We start from the raw sequence: 26,135 nt of genomic DNA on the forward strand, positions 1-26,135 counted from the left end.
TGTTCCCTTGGGAACATCTAGTTAGCTTTTCAGTGAGAGCTAATTTAGTAAAACATAATTGGGCAAAAGGTTTTTAAAAAATTACATTTAATATAAAAATGACATTATATTAATACCATATAAATATATACTTTCCTCAATGAATAATAATTATTACCAGAATAAATAAATATCTATTATTATTACAAATATTATATTAAATATTATATAAAGATAAAACAATAATATAACAAATATAATATAATAAATATCAATATCAATCATAAAACATTACAACTATTTAACTACTAAGCACAGATGAAACTTCTCTGTATTCTTAGATCTTACATTTTTTACAAATGACAGCTTAAATTATTTTAAAACCAATCCAGCAAGGGTAGCTATGTGACTCAGTAGTTAGAGCTCCAGCCCTGGAGTCAGGAGGACCTGAGTTCCAATCTAAGACATTCAACACTTACTAGCTGTGACACCCTGGCAACTCACTTAACCCCAATTACCTCACACAAAAAAACCAAAACATAAAAGTAATAGAGTGAATTCAGATGTTTTCCAGTTGATATGGAAATGACAGTCCTTTTTAACTCTTGAATGCTGGGTTTCAGGAAATAGGAAATTGGTCAAGAAGCTGAAGTGTTCTTAGAGTCCAATTCTTCATCCTCAGTGCCTGAGTTTCCTTGTGATTTTGCTCATGAACAGAAAGGCCCTGCTGATCTCTACGCTCATGATTTCCCAGGCACAGTGGCTATATTCTTTACTTTGTAGGTACTGCCTTATTCCTTGGAAGTAGCTCTTCAGGGCCAACCTGGGGTTCTCACTTTCCCAGGAAGGTTCTTCCCATTCTATACCCTGCCCAAGACAGCTCTCTAGCTGTTCCAGTTGCTGATCCAGTCCACTGAGCAGTTGTATGAGCTGGGTCTGATTCCATGCTGCGGGAGTGGCATTCAGGCTGAAGATGGTGAAGATCTGCTGGAGCATCTCATGAACAATGACTGTGACATTTTCCCTCTGGAGCTGGCTGCCTTCCATGACTTTCTTTGGGAAGTTGAAGTTGGTCCTGTCCTTCCAACATGGCACCAGGGAAAATGTGCTCATTTGGTTCAGGAGTGAGAAATCTTCCTGCAGGCCCTGAGTCAGGTCACAGCCTAGGGAGCAGAGGGTGCTGGAGCAGAAAAGCACCAGGGTAATTGTCAACAAGGTCCAGGAGGTCATGGTGATGCTGAAGATAATTTGGTTTGGCTGAGCTGGGAGACCAGTGAGCCTTTGTCTCAGCTTCTTGAGTTGTGTGACCTCTAAGCCACTCTCTCTTAAATAGTGCTGAGTGTAGTTTTCACTTCTTAGCATGGAATTTCCCTTTCCTTTCTCCTTTCTTATACTTAGTTTCCAGTTTTTGAAGATACAAATTTTAAATCAAAAAATCATTTGAATTTTTTTAAAAAGGCAGCTAAATTCACCATTATATATATTCTGGATTAAGTTTTGTGTAAAAGGGATTCCTTCTGGTAATCTTGTATCTGTCCAGCATCTAGCACATGATAGTGCAAATCTAATCAATTATCAAATCTCATCAGAGTTACCTATGAAATAGCTCTTTCCACCTGCCCATCCTTTCCTACTCCATTGTACCCACCAAAGTTCCTCTCCTCATCTACTTTTGCCTATAGCATTGTAATAATTGCAATAATAATAATAACTTACATTTATGCAGAAATTTAAGGTTTACAAAATGCTTCCTGCAGACTCTTGTGAACACACAATAAACCAATATTATTTTGATTTTATTAAGGAAAATCTAAGGCTCTCAGAGGTTTAAGTGACTTGTCTAAAAATACAGAGGTGATAAGTATTCTAGCTTACTTTTGGTCCAAATCTGAGTGCTTTAGTCCCATCCTGCTCTCTCCTACTCCCTTGTAGTTGTGCGTCTGCAATACTTTCCTCCATCTTCTGGCATCTTACTTGTTCAGTGCCTAAGTGTGACCTCTTCTATGATACCCTCTCTGTCTCCTTCCTTCCATTGTACCATGTCTATAATAGACTGCTGTATATATATATATATACATATATATGCATGTGTGTTTCTGTGTGTATGTCTGAACCTAAGAACATACTACGATTGAATATAAAATTTTTGAACTGAACTATTGAACTGAAATGATTTCCAAGATACTTGCCCCCTTCTAGCATTCTAGTATTCTGTGATTCATGCCTGCTATGTAAGACAGAACCAAACTAGATTAAAAATAAGATAGGTATGACTATATCTTCAATGAATCAAGGATGACTTTTAATAATAGACTGGGCTCAATTTTTATTTTCTTTACGTGATTAAGTAAAAGTGGGCAATTTCAGCCCCATAGATTTTCCTTTGAGACTTGCTAACATGGAAAACAGGCTGTTATTGCTATTGTGGGTTACCTATTAAAGGCCTGTCTTAGGGTAACTTAGATTGTAGTAGAAGACAGATTTGACAGTTTCTGTTTTCATTTAGAATCCATTGAATCTCCTTTGGTAGTATGTTCCAGTCCTTGGAAAAACTCTTGGCTTGTGGCTTGTCTTGGCTTCAATTTGCATCCCAAGATGATGATGTCATTACATTGTATTCTGCCAAGCTGAATTTCCACTTGTTCAGTAGGGAGAACACTTTTTCTACTTCCATTTTCACCACATTTAATGTGCAGTTTCCTTTTGATCTGTTTCATCACTTGAGCTTTCGAGGACTTTCTTTGTGGAGGGGGAATAATTGGCCAAAGGCGAAATCACTTTTCCTGCTTCCATTTTCATCATGTTTAATGTGCATCCCAGTAGCCTCATTGTGTTTCAGTGAAAAGAAGACTGGCTTTGGAATTGGAAGACCTGTGTCCAATCCTGCCTCTATCACTTCCTATGTAGGTGATCATGAGCAAGCCCTTTTACTTTTCTAAGCCACAGTTTCCTCATGTGTAAAATGAGGTTTTTGGACTGGATGGCTTCAAAGACACCATATACATGTGTGTATATGTGTATGGTTCTCTGTAACAAAGGCAGCTAGGTGGCACAGTTGATAGAATGCTGAACTTGGAGTCAGGAAGACCTAAGTTCAAATCTGTCTTCAGGCTCTTAAAAGCTGCATGACCTTGGACAAGTCACTTAACCTCTGTTTGCCAGTTTTTTCATCTGTAAAATGAGTATATTAATAACATCTTCCTACCAGAGCTGTTGTGAGGGTCAAATTGAAATTATATGTTCAAAATGCATAGCACAGTGCCTGGTACATAGTAGATACTATGTAAATGCTAGCTATTATTATTATTATTATTATTATTATTTTATTATAAATAAGAAATAGATGACAAAAAAGTTTAGAAAGGTTAACCAACCCGTTAACAGTCTGATTATATCTGATTGTATATTTTGTATTCTATACTCATATTCCTCCCCTCTCCAAAGAAGGAAGGAAAGTATATATACCTTTTTTTCTGTTCTTTGGGGCCAAACTTGGTCCTTAAAATTACAATGTTCACTGTCTTTTTTTTTTTGGCTTTTTATTTTGTTCTTCCCACTTATATTGTAGTCATTGTGTATGTTTTTTGCCTGGTTCTGTGCACTTCATTCTGCATCTGTTCATATGTCTTCCCATGCTTGTCTGAGTTCTCTATAGTAAATACTCCTTACATCACAATAGTATTTCATTACACTCATGTCTTTCAATTTATTTACTCATTCTCCCAATTGATGGGCATTTCCTTTGTTTCCAGTTCTTTGTTACCATAAAAAAATGGTTAACCACCTTTATTAATTTGTGTAGGCATTTATTTTCATGAAATGCAGGTGCTCACTAGAGAGTCTTAGAAATTATGATATACTACTGTGAATGGCTTAGCTATTCTCAGCAATAAAATGATCCAAGACAACTCAGAAGGACTTTTGATGAAAAATGCCATCCATCTCCAGAGAAAGAATTGATGTGATCTGAATACAGAATGAAGCATTTTTTTGACTTTATTTTTTCTAAGGTTTGTGTTTTGGTCTGTTTTCTTTTACAACATGACTAATGTGCAAATATCTTTTGCGTGACTACACATGTATAACCTACATCAAAATACTTGTCTTCTCAATGAGAGGGATGTGGAGGTAGAAAGAGAATTTGGAACTCAATTTGAAAAGCAAATGTCGAAAATTGTTTTTACATGTAATTGGGGGAAAACAAAATACTAAATAAATATATAAATTCCTTTAAAAACAAGAAAAAAGAAATTGTGATATAAACTAGATTTGTATATTGGGAGGACTGAGCCATGAGGACCAGCACCTTTGAGCATGTATAATATGTTATGCCAGGTTCCATTACATTCAAAGTCTACTTCTAGGCATGGTAGAGGGTCACTTTCTCACAATCAGAGGCTGCTCAGATATTCAATAACTGTTTCCTTTTGATTTACTGTGCAATGATATGAAGTCTTTTAACTGGCTATTTTTAGAATTAAGTATAGATACATAAAATTCAAATGAATGGAAAAATGTTCTCTCTCCCCGGTGTCTTTCAAGTAAGAAGGGAGAATTGCTGTGAGCTGCTGAGTCATGATAGCTTTTAGCATTTCTTCTACAGTGATGGTCTATACCTTGTTTTATTGTGCACTCCTATCAGTAAACATTTTTTGAGCATATACCCACATTATTACAAGCATCATGTGTGTTTATTTCTTCATAAATTAGACACACAAACTACTATACTGATAATTATAGATTTTTAGAACAGACAAAAATAAAATGAAAAAGGATAAAATAAAGATGAAATAATATTTCATTCTAGAGACAATAGGGAGTCACTGGAGTTTATTGAGCAGGACAGTGACATGGTCAGACCTGTGCTTGAGGAAAATGGATGGATTAGTTTGGGGCAAGACTAGAAGCAGAGAAACCAATTAGGAGTCTATTGCAGTAGTTTGGGCTGGAAGTAGCTAGATAAGTAGAGAGGAAACATATATATGAGAGAGATTATGATGCTAGAAATGATGTGGTTTGGCAACTGATTGGACAAGTGGCATGGGGGAAAGTGAGGCATTGGAGTCAAAGATTAATGTCATAATTTTGAGCCTGGTGGGGAAGTTTGAAAGAGGGGTATGTTTGCAGTATTTGAGGGAGGAGGAGATAATGTAATCACAATCACAATCCATCCATGGCTGTCCACTCTTTCTCACCAAAAAAGAAGAGAAAAGAAAAATTGTGCATGTGGGCTTACTCAATGGTCATTGCTTTAGACGCTGAGGAGTGTCTGCCGTAGCCAGGAAGTGATGGAAGTAGGGGAGACAGAGGTTGAGAATACTTTCATGTCTTGGTCATATCAATAATCTCTGAGAAGCTAATGCCCTATGCATCCCAGGAAAGCCAGAAGTGAGAAGGGATATCAGGGGGGAATGTTTAAGGCTATGGTGTCATTTTGTTGGAGACAAGGCCACAAGGAGAATAGGGTGGGAATCAAACAATTTTCCCACCCTTCAATTGATCACATGTTCCTTGTTGTTCAGGCCAGGTCCCACCTAAAATTACTTATTCCACATGAGGCCAATGTTCTAAAAAAATCAGTCATTAGTTGATTTAAATGATGCTGCCATCTACTGGTTCAAGTTGTCATGTGTTGCTTAGAGATGACTAGACAAATGTGCTTGGTCCTTCAATACAGATCTAAAGACCTTAAGTCAGCTCCAGGGAGTAAATTTCCTGAGTCAACTACACTTATCTTTTAATGCAAAAGATCTCATTATTGGAAGTCACTTAAGAATGGCTCACCTCAATGGATCTTAGAGGGTTGTTGTTTGTTTTTTTTTGTTAATTCCAAAGGTAAAACACCATTAAAATTTAAGCTTTTAAGGATAATTCTAAGTTATTGTCTCTCATTTCTTTTTATATTCTCAGGATCTATTTCCCTCACATTGAGATGGTGACTGGTTGAAACTTTTTTTATTTATTTATTCATTTATTTATTTATTTATTTATTTATAGGCAATTGGGGTAAATGACTTGCTCAGTGGATAGAATACCGGCCCTGAAGTCAGGAGAACCTCAATTCAAATCCAGCTTCACACCAAACACTTGACACTTACTAGCTGTGTGACCCTGGGCAAGTCATTTACCCCAGGTGCAGTAGTTTGGGCTGGCTGAAACTTTTAGCAAGACATTCTGAAATACAGAGTTTCCCACAAGGAGTCAATTCTTTTAAAAATTGAAGTAATGTTTTTCATCTTACATGAGGGCTAGATAAGTATCTCAGGAAAACTACAAATAGAATTAAACGTATCATTTTGTTTTGTTTTGTTTTCCCCATAAAATTATTTCTTTTCTTTTTTTAAGAAGAAAAAGAAATCAGCTGGCTTTGGGAAGCAAATAACTCACAGATTCAGGGCAGAGTTGGTTAAATTGAGTTGAATGTAAGTAGAAAGGGGATGATAACTATAACTCTCAGTTCATAATTCTTGTGGCATTACCTTGGGAAAATACATGGTTCATAAAGTACCTGAATGGTACTGAATTAGCATTTTAACCCAGAGTTCCCAAATGCCCATGATGTTAATGTGGAGGTATAACAGGACACCAGGAGAGGCACAGGTAGTGTGTGGACCTTCCAGCTCTCTTTGCTGATGATTCATAGATTCATGAAGATGGGATAGTTTCCTGATACACGTCAGGCATAAGTGGAACACATAGCCAGAACAGGAAGGCCGAAGTGACAATGGATGAGGCTGGTGAGGCACAAAAGCCAAGCCACAGCATCTTTTTTCCCCTGTGCCCAAAGAGCTGGGCAAAGCCAGTCACCAGTATTGATCCAAGCTCTTCACTTCTTGTTTCCCCTCCCTCTCAGAGAGGGAAGGTGTAGAAGGAGCCTATCACAGTCTCTATCACTGACAACCCAAGCCAGTGGTCCCAATGAACTGCTTCTCTGATCAGTTCTTGTCATTTCCCAGCTTATAAATTGATTTCTGTTGATTAAAAAAAATGCTAGTGACCCCCAGCCCTGACTGGCATGGTGAAGAATGGGGGAGGGAATCTGGAGAGGCGTTGTAGCTTTAGGAACTAGATGGAATCTTCAGTTATTGGTAGTTTACCTGTCATTTTGGAGAAACTGGTGAGTTATGGCTTGAGAGAAGCTGTAGAGGACAAAGAGAAAGGGGATGAAGAGATCTTTCCTGAAGGAACTGTCATAGCATCTCTTGAAGAGGATGAAGTGAATTCTTGAGAAGAGACTTTAACTGATATCCTAGGTGAAGTAAATGGTGGGACTATGTTCTTGGAAGTGATCAGAAGTCATCTGCTATTACAGTGATGGTCTGGAATGGTTCTGGCTATGAGCTTTTTTACAGCTAAAACATTGTAAATAATTTTGTTATAATTTGTTACATTGTTAATAAATTTTAGAGCCCATAACTTTGATGTTTATTTAAACCTAGGAGATTGGGTTTGGAAATACACACATATGTAAACACACACATCTTATGCACATATCATATATATATATATATCAATATATAATATATATGTACATATATCATCTACATATATATCTTATGGGAAAAGAGGTTTTTCTATTAAACTCTTTACAAACTGGAGTGGGTTCTCTAAGCTAATTGGTAAATGTATGAGAGTTATAATTTTAATGGTTAATAAGAGAATATTTAAAGATCCTCCCCTGGATTTCCCTAGGACTCAAGATGATGAGTATAAATGTAAAGAGTCAAGCAGCAGGCTGTATAGTATTTAGATGAATGTAGTTGACTCCAGAACCATACTACACATATGTAAGAGCAAAGAACTTGGTTGGGTAATCCTCCTATTGTAGACAACTATGACATTGAAGTGAGACAAGTGTTCTAGTTTGAAGCAATGGTGCCTATGGTAGCACCTTCTCCAGATGGCAGACACAGCCTTGAAGAGAAAAACATCAAACCCTGTGACTACCTGTAGAGTTAATTCTACATAAAGTCATATAAACATAAAACCATACGAGGTTAGAAGAGAAATTAAAGTTTATTAGGTCCATTTTTTACATTTAGTCTTCATTTATAATTTATATTGCAAAAGTTATATTATTATGTTATGATTATATAATTTTACATTTAGTTCTCATTTTATAGAGCAGGAAACAATATAAGAGAAGGTAAGTCACTTACCTAAGGTCACATGATTAGTAAACAGAAAATCTGAATCTCTAGCCCAGGTCCTCTCTCTGCAAATTCAGTGCTATTCCCACTGCACAAGATTTTGCTTCTCTTTATACCACATCACAGCACTCAGGTATAACTTGAAAGAACCAAAGGTTTCTGGGCATATTAAATTACTAATGAACCTTTCTATGTGCACCTGCAAACACAACAGGGAAATAACTCATTAGAAGGTAAATACAGAAACGCAGACTTTGAGAACTTAGTAGTTGGTGACTTTGAAAAACAGAGAAAGGCGACAGGAAAAATCAGCATTTTTAGGGGGATGACATTCTATTAGCTGAATTAGGTGTTACTGGGGAATATTTTAAACTGAAGTTTGATGGAAAGAGAAAAATACATAAAATCCAAAACTATAAGGTTTTTTGTTTTTTGGTTTTTTTTTGGTTTGGCAATGAGGTTAAGTGACTTGCCCATGGTCACATAGCTAGTAAGCGTCAAGTGTCTGAGGCCAGATTTGAACTCAGGCCCTCCTGACTCCAGGGCCGGTGCTCTATCTTCTGCACCACCTAGCTGCCCCTAAACTATAAGATTTTAAACTTAAAATTTATGAGGAAGGAAAAAAAATGTGTACATAAAATCTAAAACTGGATGTCATAGAAGGTAATAAGCATGACACAGAAAGAAGGATGACGGTGAAGGAGCTATCTACCAATTCAAGGGAGAAAATAACAGAGAAGGCTGGGAACAATATTACTTATGACCTCAGATAGCTGTATATAAAACACTGAGTCTGAGTAATAGAAACCAAACTAATCTTCATAATTTACCATAAAGATAAACACATGACCTCAAAGGTATTACTAAGACTTAGTGGGATGGGATAATGACTAAAACATGGTAATAGGAAGGCATGCCTTTTACAGAAGAAATATCTGATTAAAGAGGTGCACAATTATCACTGTAGGTTAAGAAGATATGCACCATAAAACAAACAAAAAAAGCAAACAAAAAAAATCTATTTGGGGCAGGTAGGTAGTGCAGTGGATAGAGCACCGGTCCTAAAGTCAGCAGGACCTGAGTTCAAATCTGGCCTTAGACACATAACACTTACTAGCTGTGTGACCCTGGGCAAGTCACTTAACCCCAATTGCCTAAAAAAAAAAAAAAAAGATATGCATCCGCCCAGAAACCCATGAATCTAAGATTTGAGGCATGGTGGAGAGAGTTTGGGAGAGAATAAAAAGAAAAAGAGGGGCAGCTAGGTGGTGCAGTGGATAGAGCACCTGCCCTAAAGTCAGGAGGACCTGAGTTCAAATCCGGTCTCAGACTCAGACCAAACAGTTGACACTTACTAGCTGTGTGACCCTAGGTAAGTCACTTAACTCCAATTGTCTAAAAAAAAATTTAAAAAAGAAAGTAAAATGTAAAAAAAGGAAAGAAAGAGAAATAGAAGGGATTTTAATTTTTTTTTTTATTTAGGAAGTTAGCATTGGGAAACCTGGGCTGTGGGGAGTAGAAAGACATGAGCTGGCCTCAATAACCTTGAGGCCCATTCTAGCCTCTCTGTCTTGCTGGGGCTACCTGGAGCCAACACATAGTTTGATGAATATGGAATTTCACTGATAGTAAATTAAAATTGACCCATTCCTTGTTGCTATTGCAGAAAGAGCTTTAGAACAAGAATGAGGAGTAGAAGCGAGAGGACATGTGTGAGAGAGGTGAAGTGGTGTGGTCTGGACTGCCTGGGTGCTTCTTTCTCATGTTTCTGCATGTATGTTAGCTGGTTACCATTCCTCTGGGAGGGATGGCTCAGAACAGAAATGGTGTCTTGGTCCCTTGGGTTGTCTGTGCCTTTGGTATTGTGCTGTGCAGGAATCCAGACCCAGAACTCCCCACTGAGGGGGACTTGATGGTGATGGTCTCAGGATAGGGTTCAGCTTAGAGATGCCTATCTGAATGGGCTGGCTGGTCCTCTGTCCCTGGGTATTCACACTGTAACTGGAGAAGCCCAGTCTGTGGGGACTAGATGAAATATATTGTTAACATTCATGCTATTATTTTTCTGGACTGTGATGACTGTGGCAACACAGGTGTTTAGAAAAGAGAGAGTGGTTCCTGGCGGATAATTATGCTGGCTGTTACTTTGTTGTAACCAAGCACAACTAGATAATTATGATTGTTAGCAGAGTGAGAGTCAAGCCTCTAGGGCTCAGGAAGGAAAAATTTCATTATCTGCCTTTCTAGAGAAGACTTCTGATTTAGGTGTATCTCTGTGATTATCTTCTGGTCCTCTGACCAGCAAGCAGGCAACAAGGAGAGGATTTGATTTTGTCTGTATTTCCCTCCCTTTGGTAGTTCACATATTGTGACAGTATTTGGTACCAACCCTATTGGCGGTTTGTCAGGTTTTGAGTAAAGTCTATCTATGCTGATAATTCTGAAACTCTATTCTAATACCCTGAGTGTATGTTTAAAAGCCCCATATGTAAGAGAGTAGCATGTTCTAAGAGACACTGAGGTTTAATGTTACAGACTAATAAATCAGATGGAGGATATAGACGATGCTTTCATAATACAAAACACAAAATGAGCACAGAGGCAAGATATAGTAGCAATGTCCATCTTCAACTACTGTAGCAACCTGCTGGAAGTCTCTGTTAAGAATAGAGCATCTGGGGGCAGCTAGGTGGCACAGTGGATAGAGCACCGGCCTTGGAGTCAGGAGGCCCTGAGTTCAAATGCAGCCTCAGACACGTAATACTTACCATCTGTGTGAGCCTGGGAAAGTCATTTAACCCCATTGCCTAGCAAAAAAAAAAAAAGAATAGAGCATCTGATAAATTCTTATCTTGCTTTGTTGACAATTTCATCTCTACTAAGGTAGAAGGATTAATCCACTCTAGCCCTCTACTTCAAATCCTTATCAATACATGACTAGGAGAGATAACTGTTCTGTTGGAGAATGCAATCAAATCTGCAAAGATATCAGTTGGTTGGAGCAATGACCCCAAGCTAACAATATGAAACTCAATAGAGATGAATTTAAAATCCTTATTTGAGATTCACAAAGCCAAAGTCACAAGCACAGGAAACCTGGTTTAATGGTCATTTTTATGAAAAAGATTAAAGTTGACCAGGAGCATGACATATTAGTAGAATAAGTCACAAATTTGAGGACTTCAGTTCAAATCTTGTCTCTTACTTGGAGCATGTTACTCTACTTCTCTGATTCTTGTTTCCTCATTAGTAAAATGAGGGAGGCTGAGTAGGTCATCCTTAAGGTTTACTCCAGCTCTAAATATTATAATAATCAGGAACATTAATATTCATCAACAGTGAAAGATGGATATAAAAATAAGAAATGTATTCTAAATCTGCACTAATAGAAATATAGCATCCAGAAAAATACTGTGCTCTGTCCCTTCTGTTGATTTGCTCCCCTCCCTCAGTTGTTAGTGCCACCCTTTCCCTCAAATTCATCATTTTTTATTAATTTCCTATACCAGGGATAATCAGGAGAAATGACTGATTTGCTGAAGTGGGGCCCCTCCAATGTGGCAAAAAAAAAATAATATCTGTTTGTTTGCTGGCGTAAATGGAGCTTCTATTGGTCCCCAGTTACTGGAGGGGTGGGGAGAGCCTGTCTCAAAGTCTAGTGGACCAAGTGTCAGGGAGCATAGACTCTTGTGAAAAAAACTACACCTCTCTGAAGTTTAGAAAAACAACTGAGGAGAAATAATCTGCCTTTATTTTTTGGGACTCTTCTAGTACTTTTTCTTGGACTTCTAGCACAGGAGGAGGAGATTTCTTTTCTCCTCATTCCCAGCCCTTGCGCTGCAAAACAGCAGCTTGCAACATGTGCACAAGGCAGTGGGAGATATGCTTACGTGGTGAGACTTAGACCTTGGCCACCGTGCTTCTTTTCGAACTCGAGTATAGGTCAGTGACTAGTGATCCTGAGAATTGGAATTTTTAGCCTTGGCAGCTATATAATGGGTGAAGGTTCTTGAGTTTAAGATTCCCATCTCTGCCAATCAGAGGGAGGAGGATTATATCAATTGCACACTTCCTGGAAGAAATAATCACTAGTAGAGTCATCTGAAAGATGACCGAAAGACTAAAAAAAGGCTTTCTCTACCTAGTCAGGAGATCGGAACCTTGTAAATTGCTTAGACAGTATGAGTCAGAAGTGAATGCATAATACCTATTCAGAAGTCCCTCTAGATTCTCTTTACCCTCCAGGGAAAATACACTGAGTGAAATGGGCTCTTTGAAATATTTTTGATGCCATATTTGTTCATGCCTAAATTTTGAGTTCTTACTATGTTACTGTACATTTTTGGCAGTAGAAAAATAAACATTTGTCTTATACATGATAGATATATCATACACTGAATATCTTTTCTAGAATGATGCTGTTCACTGCCTTTTAGGGAGGTCTGAGCTTTGTTTTAGAGATTTCCTTGTGAGTTATTCTGGGGTGGAGAAGAGCTAGAGAGAGAGAAGACTTGATCCTTGTCTTTGGGGTCAGAGGCCCCCAGGTTGAACCTGATATATAAGCACCTTAAAATTCACCCACAAACCTAGATTACATCTGTAGGTATCTTGTATTTACTTATCAGTGATCGTGTTTTATTCTCTCTACCCCCTCAGTAGAACGTAAGCTCCTTGAGGGAAGGCACTGTGATGCCTCTGTATTTATAACTCCAGTCCCTAGTGCCTTGTGCATAGTAGGCAATTAATGCAGATGGGATCTGGATTATTTGACAGTTTCTAGGGCATCATTCTGAAGATCACAATGATTCTGAAATGTGTCTAATGGAGAATGACCTGGATAAAGAAATGAAATTCAATTTCATGAGGAAAGATTGGAGGCATCTTTATCTTGGAGAAGATTAGGGATGCCATGACTATTGTCTTCAAAATTTTGAAGGCTGTATTTAGAAGGTTTAGACTTATTCTGTGTAGCTTCAGAGAGAAGAATTGGGTCTACTAGGTATAAGTTAGAGGGAGACTGGCTTAATATTGATCTGAAAGCTCTCTCACAATTTAATTGACAATGCTAAGCTGTCCCCAAATGAAGTAGGTAGTGTGTCCTCTTCCCTGCCCAAAGGGAAAAAAAAGTATTTAAACAAACCTATCAGGGATGCTTTAGAAAGCAACCCTTTATGAGTTAAGAGATTGTGCTAGTTAAGGAAAATGAATGAAATGAATATGCTAGTTAATGAAAACATAGTTTAGAGAAGTGAAGTGAGCTGTCAATAGTTTCTGAGACATAAGTGTAAAAGCAGGAATTCAAACTGAAGTCTTGACTCTAAATCTGAAATCCAGCACTGTTAATACTATATCTTTCAACTGTTGCCAATGCTGTCTTCAACTGGCAAGATGATAATGGATGAAGACAGTGATGTTGATGTCAGCTTCTTCCTAGGGAAGCGACTTCTTTGGTGGCTGCCTGTGGTTACTATTCTCCTTGTATGATTCAGAAGTCAAGGTGATGTAGTCTAGGGATTCCATAACCTTTCCTACCTTCACTTCATAGGCAATGGGTGGTGGTGGGGTCAGGAGAGGCAAAAGAAAGCTCCAGATGAAGTTGTTGGCATCTTGCAAATGTCCCTGCCCTAGGGGAAGAACCACAAAACCGAACAAGGTCAGTGTGCTTTGTAAAGGGAAAAAGTGAATGGGGAAGGAACTCAAGATGGGAGTGGGAGGAAGCTTTAGATGAAGCTGTCTGAGCTTTCTCAGTTTACTGGTCATAGGGAGATGCAGTGTGTACGAGGGAGACCACTGCTGACAATAGAGCTAAGCAAGGGATTGAAGAAGGTGGCCAGTGAATTTGGGTGGTGATGTGGCCCCCTCTAAATTTTTTCCCCTGGGACAAAGCTCTGATGGTCCTGTTATAGTTCTGGCTCTGATGAAAAGAGTATTGAAGTAGGAATTAAGAAATCAAGGTTCTAATCTTAACTCTACCACTAGTTACTTATGTGACTTTAGATGCCATTTTGCTCTTCTAGACTTTATCTATTTTACCCTCATCTATGCTATAAAGAGAATGGCCAATGATATTGAAGTTCTATCCAGCTAGAAAATTCTTTACTTCCCATAGAAATTAATAGTATAAAACAATGCTGCTGAAAAGGATTCATTAGTCATTAAGCTTAGCTGAACTACATTCAATTCAACAAGCAGCTTTTAAAGTTTAATTCATGGCTTTTGATCTTTACATCATAGTAACTTTCTGATATATGCCATTTCCCAAACCTCCCACATTGAATCTTCCTTTGTGCTAAAGAAAAACAGTTAAACAAATATTTTATCATTTCTTCTCTAAGACTAAGATTACTTATTAATCATTTTATCTACCTGCATATAACTCTACCAAACATTACACATTAAAGAACAACAGGAGAACAACTTGTTCTGGGGCTGTTTCTATATTAACTCCATTGAACATAGAATGATGATGATGACGATGATGATGATGGTGATGACGACAATGATGATGATAACATTTGTGTAGTGTTTTAAAGTTTGCAAAGCACTTTATATGCATTATATCATTTGATCCTTACTGAGAGGTAATCACTATGATTATTATTCCCTTTACACACATGAAGAAACTAAAGCTCAAAGAGATAAGTAATCTGTCTGTGGTAGCAGATGCAGCATTCACATCTAGTCATCCTTAATAGAGTGAATACAAGTTTGAATTAATCAATCTAAACCTACATGCCGTGTGTTATGTTAGGTTGAGGGAGGGCACAAAGACAATTATAAAATAGCCAATACTTTGAAGGAGCTTATCAAGAGAAAAACAATATATACATAAAAGTAAAAGCTACATGCAAAGTCATTGTTGGGCAGGAAGAGGCTTTAGCAACCACAGCCTGTATAGAGACATGGGAAAAAGAGAGGGAATGCCATGTGTGAGGAGTGTTTGAATGTGAGTAATGTGTAATGAGCCTGGAAATGTAGGCTGGAGTCAGATTATGAAGGGCTTTAAATGACAAATGGAGGCATTTGTTCTGAGAGGGAATCGGGGATCCCTGCAACTTTTTAAGCAAAGGAGTGACACAGATAGCCTTGTATTTTAGAAATATCACTTTGGCAGATTTGTGGAATAAAGACTGGGAAGGAGACAGTTTAAGACAAGGATATTGATTGTTATTTACATTATAAAGAAATTATAAAATGGATTGGCATAGCTGACAGCTTCAAATTGTTTTACATATCTGTCTAGCTGTTATAGAATGACAATTTCTTTTATACTATTTTGCATGAAAATATTATTACCCAGAAACTTACAAAAGTCCTACTTGAATGTATAATTGTGTAGTATAAGGGTGACTATGGGTGCCTGAAGTCTATGTGACCAGAGTCTAAGGTTTTATTAGACTGAAAGAACTTTTAGTGACAGATACATCTATTGCCCAAGGACCTATCCCGTTTAGCATAGAAAAGCTTATCATCAGCAGATTATCAAATATATAATGAATATTCTTGGCCGTGGCAACCCATGACACAAATGAAAACACCAATTGGCTCTCAGCCTTGTTCAGTCCCCTCCCATTTCCCTAGTCCAGGTTGTACAGTGATGTAAAGGGGACAAAGGTGGTAAGCTTCCTACCATTTTATGTAATTTATAAACATTAATTTAATGGCTATCATTCTAGATGTGGGATGTCTTTCCAAAGACTAATTATTGGTACACTCCAGGAGAGACTGAAATGTTTCACGACTGACATTGCCACAAATAAATTCAAGAGACAAAGAAATTGCAGTCCAACGAAATAATGATTCTCAGGCTCTTCTCCAAAGAACAAATAAAGGATTTATTTTTAATCCATGCACCTGAAGCTAAACCTCAAGTCATGGAAGGGAACAAGCATTTATTAAGTGCCTACTATGTGCCAGGTACTGTGTTAAGTACTTTACAAATATTATCTACTTTGATTCTAGCAACAATTTTGAGGTAGGTGCTATTATTACCCTCATTTTACAGTTGAGGAAACTGAGGTAGACAAAGGTAAAGTGACAGCTCTTTATTCACTGTGCCACTGAGTATCTTGGCTTCCCTTAAAATGCTTCTGAAAAGCACAAGCAAAGAACATTCCATGAAGATTATCACAGCTTGTCCACCAATGTTTATTGTAAAGATTAAAGAATTATGAAGGTTCTACAAATATATTGACAAGATTCTCCAAATTAAGCCAACATATGATTCACAACTCAGTGATTTTAATGCAATGTTGAGTTCAGGTAAAGACTGCAAAAAAATTAAGAAAATATTGTTTAGGGGCAGCTAGGTGGCGCAGTGGATAGAGCACTTAACACCAGCTGTGTGACCCTGGGCAAGTCACTTAACCCCAATTGCCTAAGCCCCAAAAAAATGTGTGTGTGTGTGTGTGTGTGTGTGTGTGTATATACATTGTTTCAGTTACAGACACAAAACAAGTCAAAGGTATATAGATGACACAGAAGCCCTGAAGAATGAGGAGAGACCTTCAAGATCTGTGCTAGTTAGTGTTAGCTGATTAATACTCATCTTATGGTGATGCTATATTCAGACACCCATGTCATTTAGAAACCATGTTAAGTGTAAGCCCTCTCTCCCCAGGGACTGAAGAGTTATAGGGACTGTATGACCCTAAGGCATTGGGGGAAAATGTTTATATTTCTGTGCTTCCCATATCTTTGAAGTATATACCCCTTTGTAAATGTTAATTGATGTTAATTGGGTAAATAGAACCGGGGGTGCTAATCATTTGCAGATAACAGTGTGGGAAATGCAGTAGAATGGGGGCTTAAGGAGATAGCATTAGAGAATAGAGACACTGCGACCTCTCAGGGCCACCCCTAGAGCCCTGAGGGGTGAACATAGTCTGATTTCCTCTGGGAAAGTGGAAGCTAGAGAATACTCATTATGATATCATAACCAAGACAAAACAATTAGGCAAAATTAGTAATTCTTTCACAGTTAAAAAAAGGGCTAATAGAATTGAAATGTAAGCAGTGATTTTATATTAAGGAAATTCATTTAACGTGTGGCCTTCAATAAACTGTCTGCTGTTCAAAGATGAAATTTCTGTCTACTCTTGAGGTTTTCCACATGAATAATTTTGAAACATTTAAGAAGTCAAGTTTCAGTTTGAAGTTTCCCAAATACCAGAATTCTTTGAGTGTAAAAAGTGATGCAATAAAAGAAAAGGAAACAATGTGTATTCAACATGATGAAAATGGAAATGGAAGAAGTGGTTTGCCCTTTTGCCAAGTGAAGGAAATGCAGCTGAGGGTGGCTCAGAACAGCGGGCTCACAGCTGAGACCGCAGACTAAAGCCAAGATTTCAGAGTGTGACGTCAAGTCTGTGAGCCTGCACAAGCAGTAAACAGAGAGCCGATTGACAAGATAACATCCGGGCTCACAACCTAAGAACACTTCAAGATAATATTAATAAATAATAAACAGCTAGCATTTATATAGCACCTGCTATGTGCCAGGTACTGTATTTAAAGCCTTTATAAATACTATCTCTTTTGATCCTCATAACAGTCCTGTGAGGTAGGTGTTATTATTACTTCCATTTTACAGATGAGGAAACTGAGGTAAACAAAGGTTAAATGATGTGCCCAAGATCACACACCTGGATTTAAAAGCAAGTTTTCCTGACTCCTTTACAGCACTCTATTCACCGTATTGCCTAACTACCCTAAGACAGCTTAGAACTGTGCTGGGGTGCTTCATTGTGTGCAACAACCCCATGAGGGTCCCAAATGTTAGCAAGTCTCAAAAGGAAATCTAGGGGGCTGATTTAATATGCTGAGAGAAGGAAAGGAAGGCTACAGCCCAGTTTCTTGTCATTAGATGCTATTTGGGACTCAGTAAAATGTGCATTCACATATTCCTGATTTAGAGGCAAACTTGGTTTTCTTTTAGGTAACAGACTTGAATCACGGCATCATAAAATCGATGAGCTTAAAGAGACGCTAGAAATCTCTTCTTGTGTCCTATCTTACAATATTCTTAAGTAAAATCCAACAAAAATCAGTTTCAAGAGATTTATGACCTGTTGAAATCTTACCCATTTTTCAAGGCCTCACTCAAGCGCCATTTCCCTCATGATATCTTCCTTGCTTTGCTTCCCTCCCCTCCAGCACAGAATTGGTTAGAGTTGCCTCCTTTGAATCCTGATAACATCTTGTTTGAATCTTTTTTTTTGCATCAATAGCTAGAATTTACATAGTACTTCTTCATAGTTTGCAAAGCATTTTACAATTATTATCTCATTTGGTGTTTACAACAATCCTGTGAGGTAGATGCTTTTATTATCCCCAAATTACAGATGAAGAAACTGAGGCTTTTCCCAGGGTTGTACAACTTGTAAATGTCTGGGGCAGGATTTAAACCCAGAGGCAGGTAGGTGGTACAGTAGATATAGCACCAACTTGGAGTCAGGAAGACCTGAGTTCAAATGTGATCTTACTGTGCTGATCCTAGGCAGGTCACTTAACAAACAAATCTGTTTGCCTCAGTTTCCTCATCTATAAAATTGGATAGTTTTTAGCACCTACCTCCCAGGGTTGCTGTGAGGATGAAATGAGATAATAGTTGTAAACTACTTAGCACAGTGCCTGGCACATAGTAAGCACTACGTAAATGTTTGCTATTATTATTATTATTAATCCTAATTGCACGTCTAGCAGTTGTTTTTATATTTACCTATAAAATGGAAATAATAATTCTTACCCGCTGGGGTTGTTGTGAGGATCAAATGAGAAACTACTCATAAAGTACTTTATAAATCTTCAAACGAGGAGGTAGACCAGGGTCATTGTGAGAATAAAAAGAGATAATATTTATAAATCACTTTGCAAACCTTAAGCCCTACATAAATGCTAACAATTATTATTATACTTTTAATTATTATACTACTACTGCTACTATAACTACTACTACTTCCATATGCAAGCCACTGTGATGGGAATTGAAAGCAGGAGATGGAAAACCACCACAATCCTTGCTGCAAAGGAGTTTACTTTCTAATTGAGGAGTAAAGCATATACCAAAGGAATATAATGCAAGCTAGAAAATGACTAAGGGCACAAGAAAGATGAAAATGAGTGGCTTGAAAGATTTAAAGGGGGAGGGATGGGGATAGAAACTGTTGGAGAGGAAAAAGATAAGGAATTATGGAAATCCTGAATGAGTTGTGTCTTGGAATAGGAGGTCAGCAGACTGCAGTGGGGAGGTAAGCATTTCAGCCTTGGTCAAGTGCATGGAGTCAGAAGGCTGACTGAGATTGGGAGACCAAAAGTTAGAAACATTTGACTGGAGCAGAGTGTGTGAACAAGTTCAGGTCTTGAGACAATTTAGGGATAAAATTGACAAGATGTAATTTAATTTAACAAACATTTATTAAGCACATACTATGTGCCAAGCATTGTGCTCAGTACTTAGAATACAAAGACAAAATAAAAAGCAGTCCTTGCTCTCAGGAAGCTTACAGTTGATAAAACAGCATATATACAGAGAACAAAATATAAAATACATAAAAAGAAATACAAAGTAATGGAGATGGGGTTGAGAATTAATACCATCTGTGTTTGATTTAAGGGGAAATGAAATCAGGAAAGGTCTCATGAAGTAGATGGCATTTGAGTTGACCTTCAAAGAGAGATAAGGATCCAAAGGGACAGAGGTGAGGAGGGAGAGCATACCAGACATAGGAAACAGCCTGTGCAAAAGACTAAAGACAGGAGATGGAATGTATGGAGAAAAAGCAAATATTCATATGACATACATACAACACAAGATCATAAGTGTTGAATGAGATAAAAAGACCAACAAAACAGAGTCCCTAAACACAAAGCACTTTCAATTCTTCCTAATGGTAAATTTAGTTACCTTTCTACAAGTATTCCAAAGGAAGAATTTCAATGACATCTTCTAAAAGAAAGCAGAAACTGAAAGGAAATCCCATGCTAAGAAATGAAAATGACTCTCAGTACTATTTAAGAGAGAGTGGCTTAGAGGCCAGATAACTCAAGCAGCTGAGACAAAGGCTCACTGGTCTCCCAGCTCAGCCAAACCCAAACCATCCTCAATGTCACCATGACCTCCTGGACCTTTTTGCCGGTTGCCCTGATGCTGCTCTGCTCCAGCACCCTCTGCTCCCTGGGCTGTGACCTGACTCAGGGACTGAAAGAAGACTTCTCACTTCTGCACCAAATGAGCACATTTTCCTTGGGGCCATGTTGGAAGGATGTGACCAACTTCAACTTCCCAAAGGAAACCATGAAAGGCAGCCAGCTCCAGAGGGAAAATGCCACAGTCATTGTTCATGAGATGCTCCAGCAGATCTTCACCATCTTCAGCCTGAATGCTGCTCCTGCCACTTGGAATCAGACCCAGCTCATGCAACTGCTAATTGGACTGGATCTGCAGCTGGAACAACTGGAGAGCTGTCTTGAGCAGGATGTGGAGTGGGAAGAACCTTCCTTGGGAAGTGAGAACTCCAAGCTGGCCCTGAAGAGCTACTTCCAAGGAATAAGCCAGTACCTGCAAGGTAAAGAATATAGCCACTGTGCCTGGGAAATCATGAGAGTAGAGATCAGGAGGGTCTTTCTGTTTATGATCAAACTCACAAGAAAACTCAGGAACTAAAGAAGAAGAAATGGACTCTCAGAACACTTCAGATCCCTGATTAATCTTCTGCTTCCAAAAACCAAGCTGTCAGTGATCAGTAAAGACATCTTTAAAAAAAAACCCTAAACCAAAAAGAAATGTATCTAAATTCACTGAATTATTTAAATTATTTATTTATTATTATATAAATTATTCAAATGTTATTATTTAAATACTGAAAGAGAGGGACAATACAGAGAAACATTGTCTGAGCTTACCAGTTGAATAACTTAGATATTTTGTAATTTGTATTTATTTTTATTATTTGTTCTGTTACTATATGTAATATTTATTTTATCAAAGAACATATTTATATATTATTTATGTTGAATCTACTCTTCCTTTTTATATTAAAATTCTCTTTTTAATAAAAAATATATTGATGTGTCCTTAGACTGTTTTACTAGTAAGAACTATTCATTCACTTTGAAAAGTTAATACCTCAAAGGCAATAGAAAGTAATCTGAGAAATTTTAGACAGATCATCTCACACAATACACCACAAAAGGCTCCAAATGGATACAGAACAAAAATATAAGATCATATCATAAACAAATTAGGAAAGAATGGAAGGAGATACCTTTCACAATTATGGGTAGGGGTAGAATTCTTGACCAAGAATTAGGATAGAATATCAGAATTAAGATCTTGACCAATACAGAGGATCAGAGAAGACAAAATCAACAATTTTCTTTTCATAAAATGGATCATTTTGATCACATAAAACTTAAATATATTTTGCACAAATAAATCTTGGACAGCTAGGTGGTGCAGTGGATAGAATGCCAGCCTTGGAGTCTGGAAGACTCATCTTCCTGAGTTCAAATATGTCCTCAGACACTTACTAGCTGTGTGACCCTGGGCAAGTCACTTAACCCTGTTTGCCTCAGTTTCCTCATTTGTAAAAAATAAACTAGACAAGGAAATGGCAAAACACTACACTATCTTTGCCAAGAAAATCTCAAAATAGGGTAATGAAGAGTCTGACCACTGTAATAAGTCAACAACAAATTTGTGCTAAAATGAGAAGAGAAACAGTTAACTGGGCAATATTCTTTGCAATATTTTTATTTTAAAAACATCTAATATACTATATATGAGTAATTGATGAAAATTCATAAGAATAATGTATAATTCATGTATAGATACAATCAAATTCACACACACATACACACACACACACACAAATGGTTATAGGATATGAATAGGCAGTTCTCAAGGGAAGAAATCTAGGCCTTATACAACTATATGAAAAATGCTCCTGATCATGAATAATAAAATAAATGCAACTTTTAAGAAGTCTGTGTTTTTACCTCCTACCTATCAGTTTGACAAAGATGACAAAAAAAGAAAATGATAATTGTTGGAAAGGATATGAGAAGATAGAAACATTGATGAACTATTGGTGGAGTTGCAAAGTAGTTCAACTATTCTGGAACTTAACTTAGAGCTCACTAAATTGTGCATATTCTTTCACTCATCTGTATCACTACTAGGCCTATATTCCAAAAAGACCAAGAAAGAGGAAGGACCCACAAGAACAAAGGTGTTCACAGCAGCACTTTTTATTACAGTGAAAAACTAGAAACAAAGTGGATGTTGATCAATTGGGGAATGTCTGAACAAATTATGGTACATGAATCTTATGAGATATTATTATACTGTAAGAAATGATTGAAGGGAAAACATCAGAGAAATCTGGGAGAAACTAAATGAGCTGATACAGAATGAAATGAGTAGAACCAGTAGAACCACTTATATAATGACATTGTAAAAAAAAAAAACTATGAAAGAGTTGAGAACTATGTGATCTAACACCCCTTCTGAGCTCATCCTTCCAATTCCCACTAACATTGGTGGGCCAGGTCCCCAGAGGGTGGCCAACTATGTCCCCCTTCAAGGCTCTAGAAATAACTCTGAGGGTCTGGGGTTCCTAATGCTATAACTTACAAGCATTCATTGGAGTGGTACCCATTGATTACCAGCCCGATGTAATTAGCTTTTAGAAAGAGTATTTACCAAGTAGAGTAAGAAGAGCTGTAACAGCCTCCCCTCAACCAGTGGGGCATTCTCTCCTGGCACAATTGGTCCCAGGAGAGAGTGAGCTCAAAGTTAGACAGCATGTGTGGCCAAAGGGTAAATTCATAGTTTCTGGTTCATTGAAGTCATTTTTTCTTCTTCCTGGAGTCCTTTAGGAGTTCTCCTTAGATGAAACTTTTTCTGCTGTGTCCAAGACAATACCTCTTACAGTGTCCTAAAACTACCTTTCCTTGATGTCATTGGTTTGCAGCAATCAATGCAGATGCTGCCATCTGCTTCCACAGACACTGCTGGCAATGTAGACAAAAACTCCAGATCGAGATCTTTTGTAGTTCTTTTGCGGTCATTGCAGGGGGAAAGAGTGAAATTTGATTCTCCTCCATTGCCCTCAAACTCCAACCAGGGACAATTTCTTTACAGGAATCTTTTACCACTGAATTTGATTACTATTCAACTCCTTTCTATTCTTTTCTTGAATTTTCTTTCTCTCCTTTTGATCTCTTTACTTTATGACAAACAACAGAACAATAAATCAAGCCCTGATTTGTAGTGATTGCCTATTTCACTGAAAATTTAACGATCTATTCTTGAAAGTCATCTAGAGCTGGCTCTCACACAGTGTGGTCAGAAGAAGACATGGAGCAGGTATGAGGTAGAGGTAGATGAAATCTCAAGACTCTCACTGTGATCTGAATTAGGAAAAGGGGTGGCTAAAAAGATAAACAGAAAATTGGTGTGGAGATATGTCAAAATCAATAGCAAAACAAGGAGAAGGGTGAGGAGGATCTCAGAAGAAAGGAAGAATCAGTTCTGAGTTAGGTAAGTAGGCCTAATCTCTACACCCTGCTAAAGTCTCTGGCTTATGGTCTATCTCTTGGTGACTCAATATGCTGTCTGTCCTCAACCCTTCTCTGTATACCTTTCTTCTTTGAAAACCCAACCAGGAATTGGCTGTGCACCATATGGTGGCCCAAATAGGCCCCAGTTAGATGTAGTAGACTGCATTAGTTGTAAGTGGGGTCTTTATTATTATTTCTCTGCTCAGTTGCTCAGTTATATCTCTAATTAGAATGTTACAAACTTCTGAAAGTCTTCTCGTGAAGTTCTGGATTGCATATATGAAGTCCCTATTTCTCTTTGATTTTTTAAAATCATTTCTCCTTTTAGTGCATTTTTTGAATTTTGTTGATGATGTCTTAGTGGGAAAACTGGGCTCCTCTAGGACCTTTCACATTGGCATCTTAATTAGAAATCCTAATTGTGACATTGTATAGCCATAGAGGACCTAACGTATGAGACCATCTAAATTGATAATTAATTTATGGAATTTTGAAATGAGGCAAGTATTCTTGGTTCTTTGTACTTGCTGGGAAAGACCACAATGGCCTCAGGAAACAAGGCTACGATTATACTTTAATAACCACAAAGAGGGTGGGGTCAAATAGCACAGAGAGTACGGAGAAAAATGGCAAAAATGATACAGAGGCAGATGGCATGAGGACAGAGGAAGAGATGGTAAAGGAAAGCAAGCAGCATGAGGAAGAGAATGATGAGGAGGAGGGGGAGAGATGGAGAGTACCGCTCAAATCACCATGGATTAGAGTTGGAAACACTAGCCAGTATGGACTCAATGGAGATGGAAGTGGACTGGGGGGTGGAGGCAGTACTTTGAGCTTTCATGGACTCTCATTTGTGTCACCTTAGGGTAAGTTCATTTACATATCCAAATAACAAATTGAAAGTTCTCTGTAAAACTTTAAAATCACCATGTCCACGTCATCTAAAAACCTCTCAGCCCACTTGGTGATCAGCTGGTCTTCTGGAACTTGTCTGAGATTTGCATATAATAGAACTGAAAGGCCCTGACAGCAAGGCCTAGATGGCTTCCCATGATTCAGCATATTTTACCAGGATGTGATTTTTGGTTAATATATTATGTAATTTCTAAATTATGCCCCTTTGATCTTGGCGACTGTATGGAATGTCTCCGTTCCCTTTGTGATCTTACTTTCTGCTATTACCCCTTTCCTACTGGCTACTTGTACATTTACTTAATACACTGACTAGCAGGGAGAGGTCGTGGTGGTGGTGGCAGGGAACAAGAACAAGATATAATTTTAACACACCCTACCCCCACAATTTTTAAAGGTGGGCAAACAAAGACCTATAGATACTAACTAACATGCCCAAGGTGATAATTAGGTAGTAGCAGAACTAGAAAAGAACCTAAAGCTCTTAGTAACCTTGGATATTTTTTCATGAAACAGACAATTGATATTAATATGTTGGTCCAATTTTTTAGTCAACAGTCAAGCATTTGTTAAGCACTTACTACGTGCCAACAGCTAGATGCAGCTAGATGCAGCTAGAAATAGTTAGATGGTTCAATGGATAGAGTGCTGGGCCTAGAGTCAGGAAGACCTGAGTTCAAATCCAGCCTCAGACACTTCCTAGCTGTGTGAAACTGGGCAAGTCACTTAACCTCTGTTTGCCTTAATCCACTGGAAAAGGAAATGGCAAACTACTCTAGTGTCTTTGCCAAGGAAACCCTATGGTTTTTTTTTTCCTGTGATATCTCATTTCTTCCTGTAAGGGAGGTGGGGGGAAGTTGACTGATTAAGTCAATCAAGTCACTGCACTCCACTTAAAGTAACAAGATACTCTGATATCTGGTTGAGGTGAGAACAAGACTCAAACAATCAATCTCTACCATAGGCTTCAGTTTCAATCAATCAATCATAAGTTTTAAACCAAGAGTTCTTAACATTTTTTGTGTGTCATGTATCCCTTTGGAAGTCTGATGAGGTTTAGGGACTCATTCTCTTAACAATATTTTGAAATGCATAAAATTAAATATGTAGTATTAAAAAGGAAACCAGTTGTATTGAAATGCCATTTTTATACATATATACACACACACTCATATATAATACAATTTATATGTGAGTTTATAAATAAATGCGATATATAATATGTATATACACACAAATACACACACATGTATATACATACATATATACTACAAGAAAGATCTTAATACTTCTGATAACCATATATTGTGTTTACTGATCTAGAGCCAGACATCCTTGAGAATGAAGTCAAGTGGGCCTTGGGAAGCATTGCTAACAATAAGGTTAGTGGAGGTGATGGAATTCCAGCTGAACTATTCAAAACCTTAAAAGATGATCCTGTTAAAGTGCTGCACTCAATATGCGAGTAAATTTGGAAAACACAACAGTAGCCACTGGATTGGAAAAGATAAATTTACATCCCAATCCTGA

At 37.7% G+C, this 26,135-nt stretch overlaps 2 protein-coding genes across 2 annotated transcripts; one reads left to right on the top strand and one right to left on the bottom strand.

Annotated features, from left to right (window-relative positions):
* Positions 1–657: 657 nt before the first annotated feature.
* Positions 658–1,209, bottom strand: LOC114039317 (interferon tau-2-like). Its single transcript, XM_027857007.1, has one exon. The coding sequence runs from the start codon at positions 1,207–1,209 to the stop codon at positions 658–660; it is 552 nt and encodes a 183-aa protein (XP_027712808.1).
* Positions 1,210–20,241: 19,032 nt separating this feature from the next.
* Positions 20,242–20,793, top strand: LOC114039318 (interferon alpha-16-like). The gene has a single exon (XM_027857008.1). The coding sequence runs from the start codon at positions 20,242–20,244 to the stop codon at positions 20,791–20,793; it is 552 nt and encodes a 183-aa protein (XP_027712809.1).
* The last annotated feature ends 5,342 nt before the right edge of the window (positions 20,794–26,135 follow it).

The sequence above is a fragment of the Vombatus ursinus genome, unplaced genomic scaffold (genome assembly GCF_900497805.2).
Source record: "Vombatus ursinus unplaced genomic scaffold, bare-nosed wombat genome assembly UNPS02011828.1, whole genome shotgun sequence".
NCBI lineage: Eukaryota > Metazoa > Chordata > Mammalia > Diprotodontia > Vombatidae > Vombatus > Vombatus ursinus.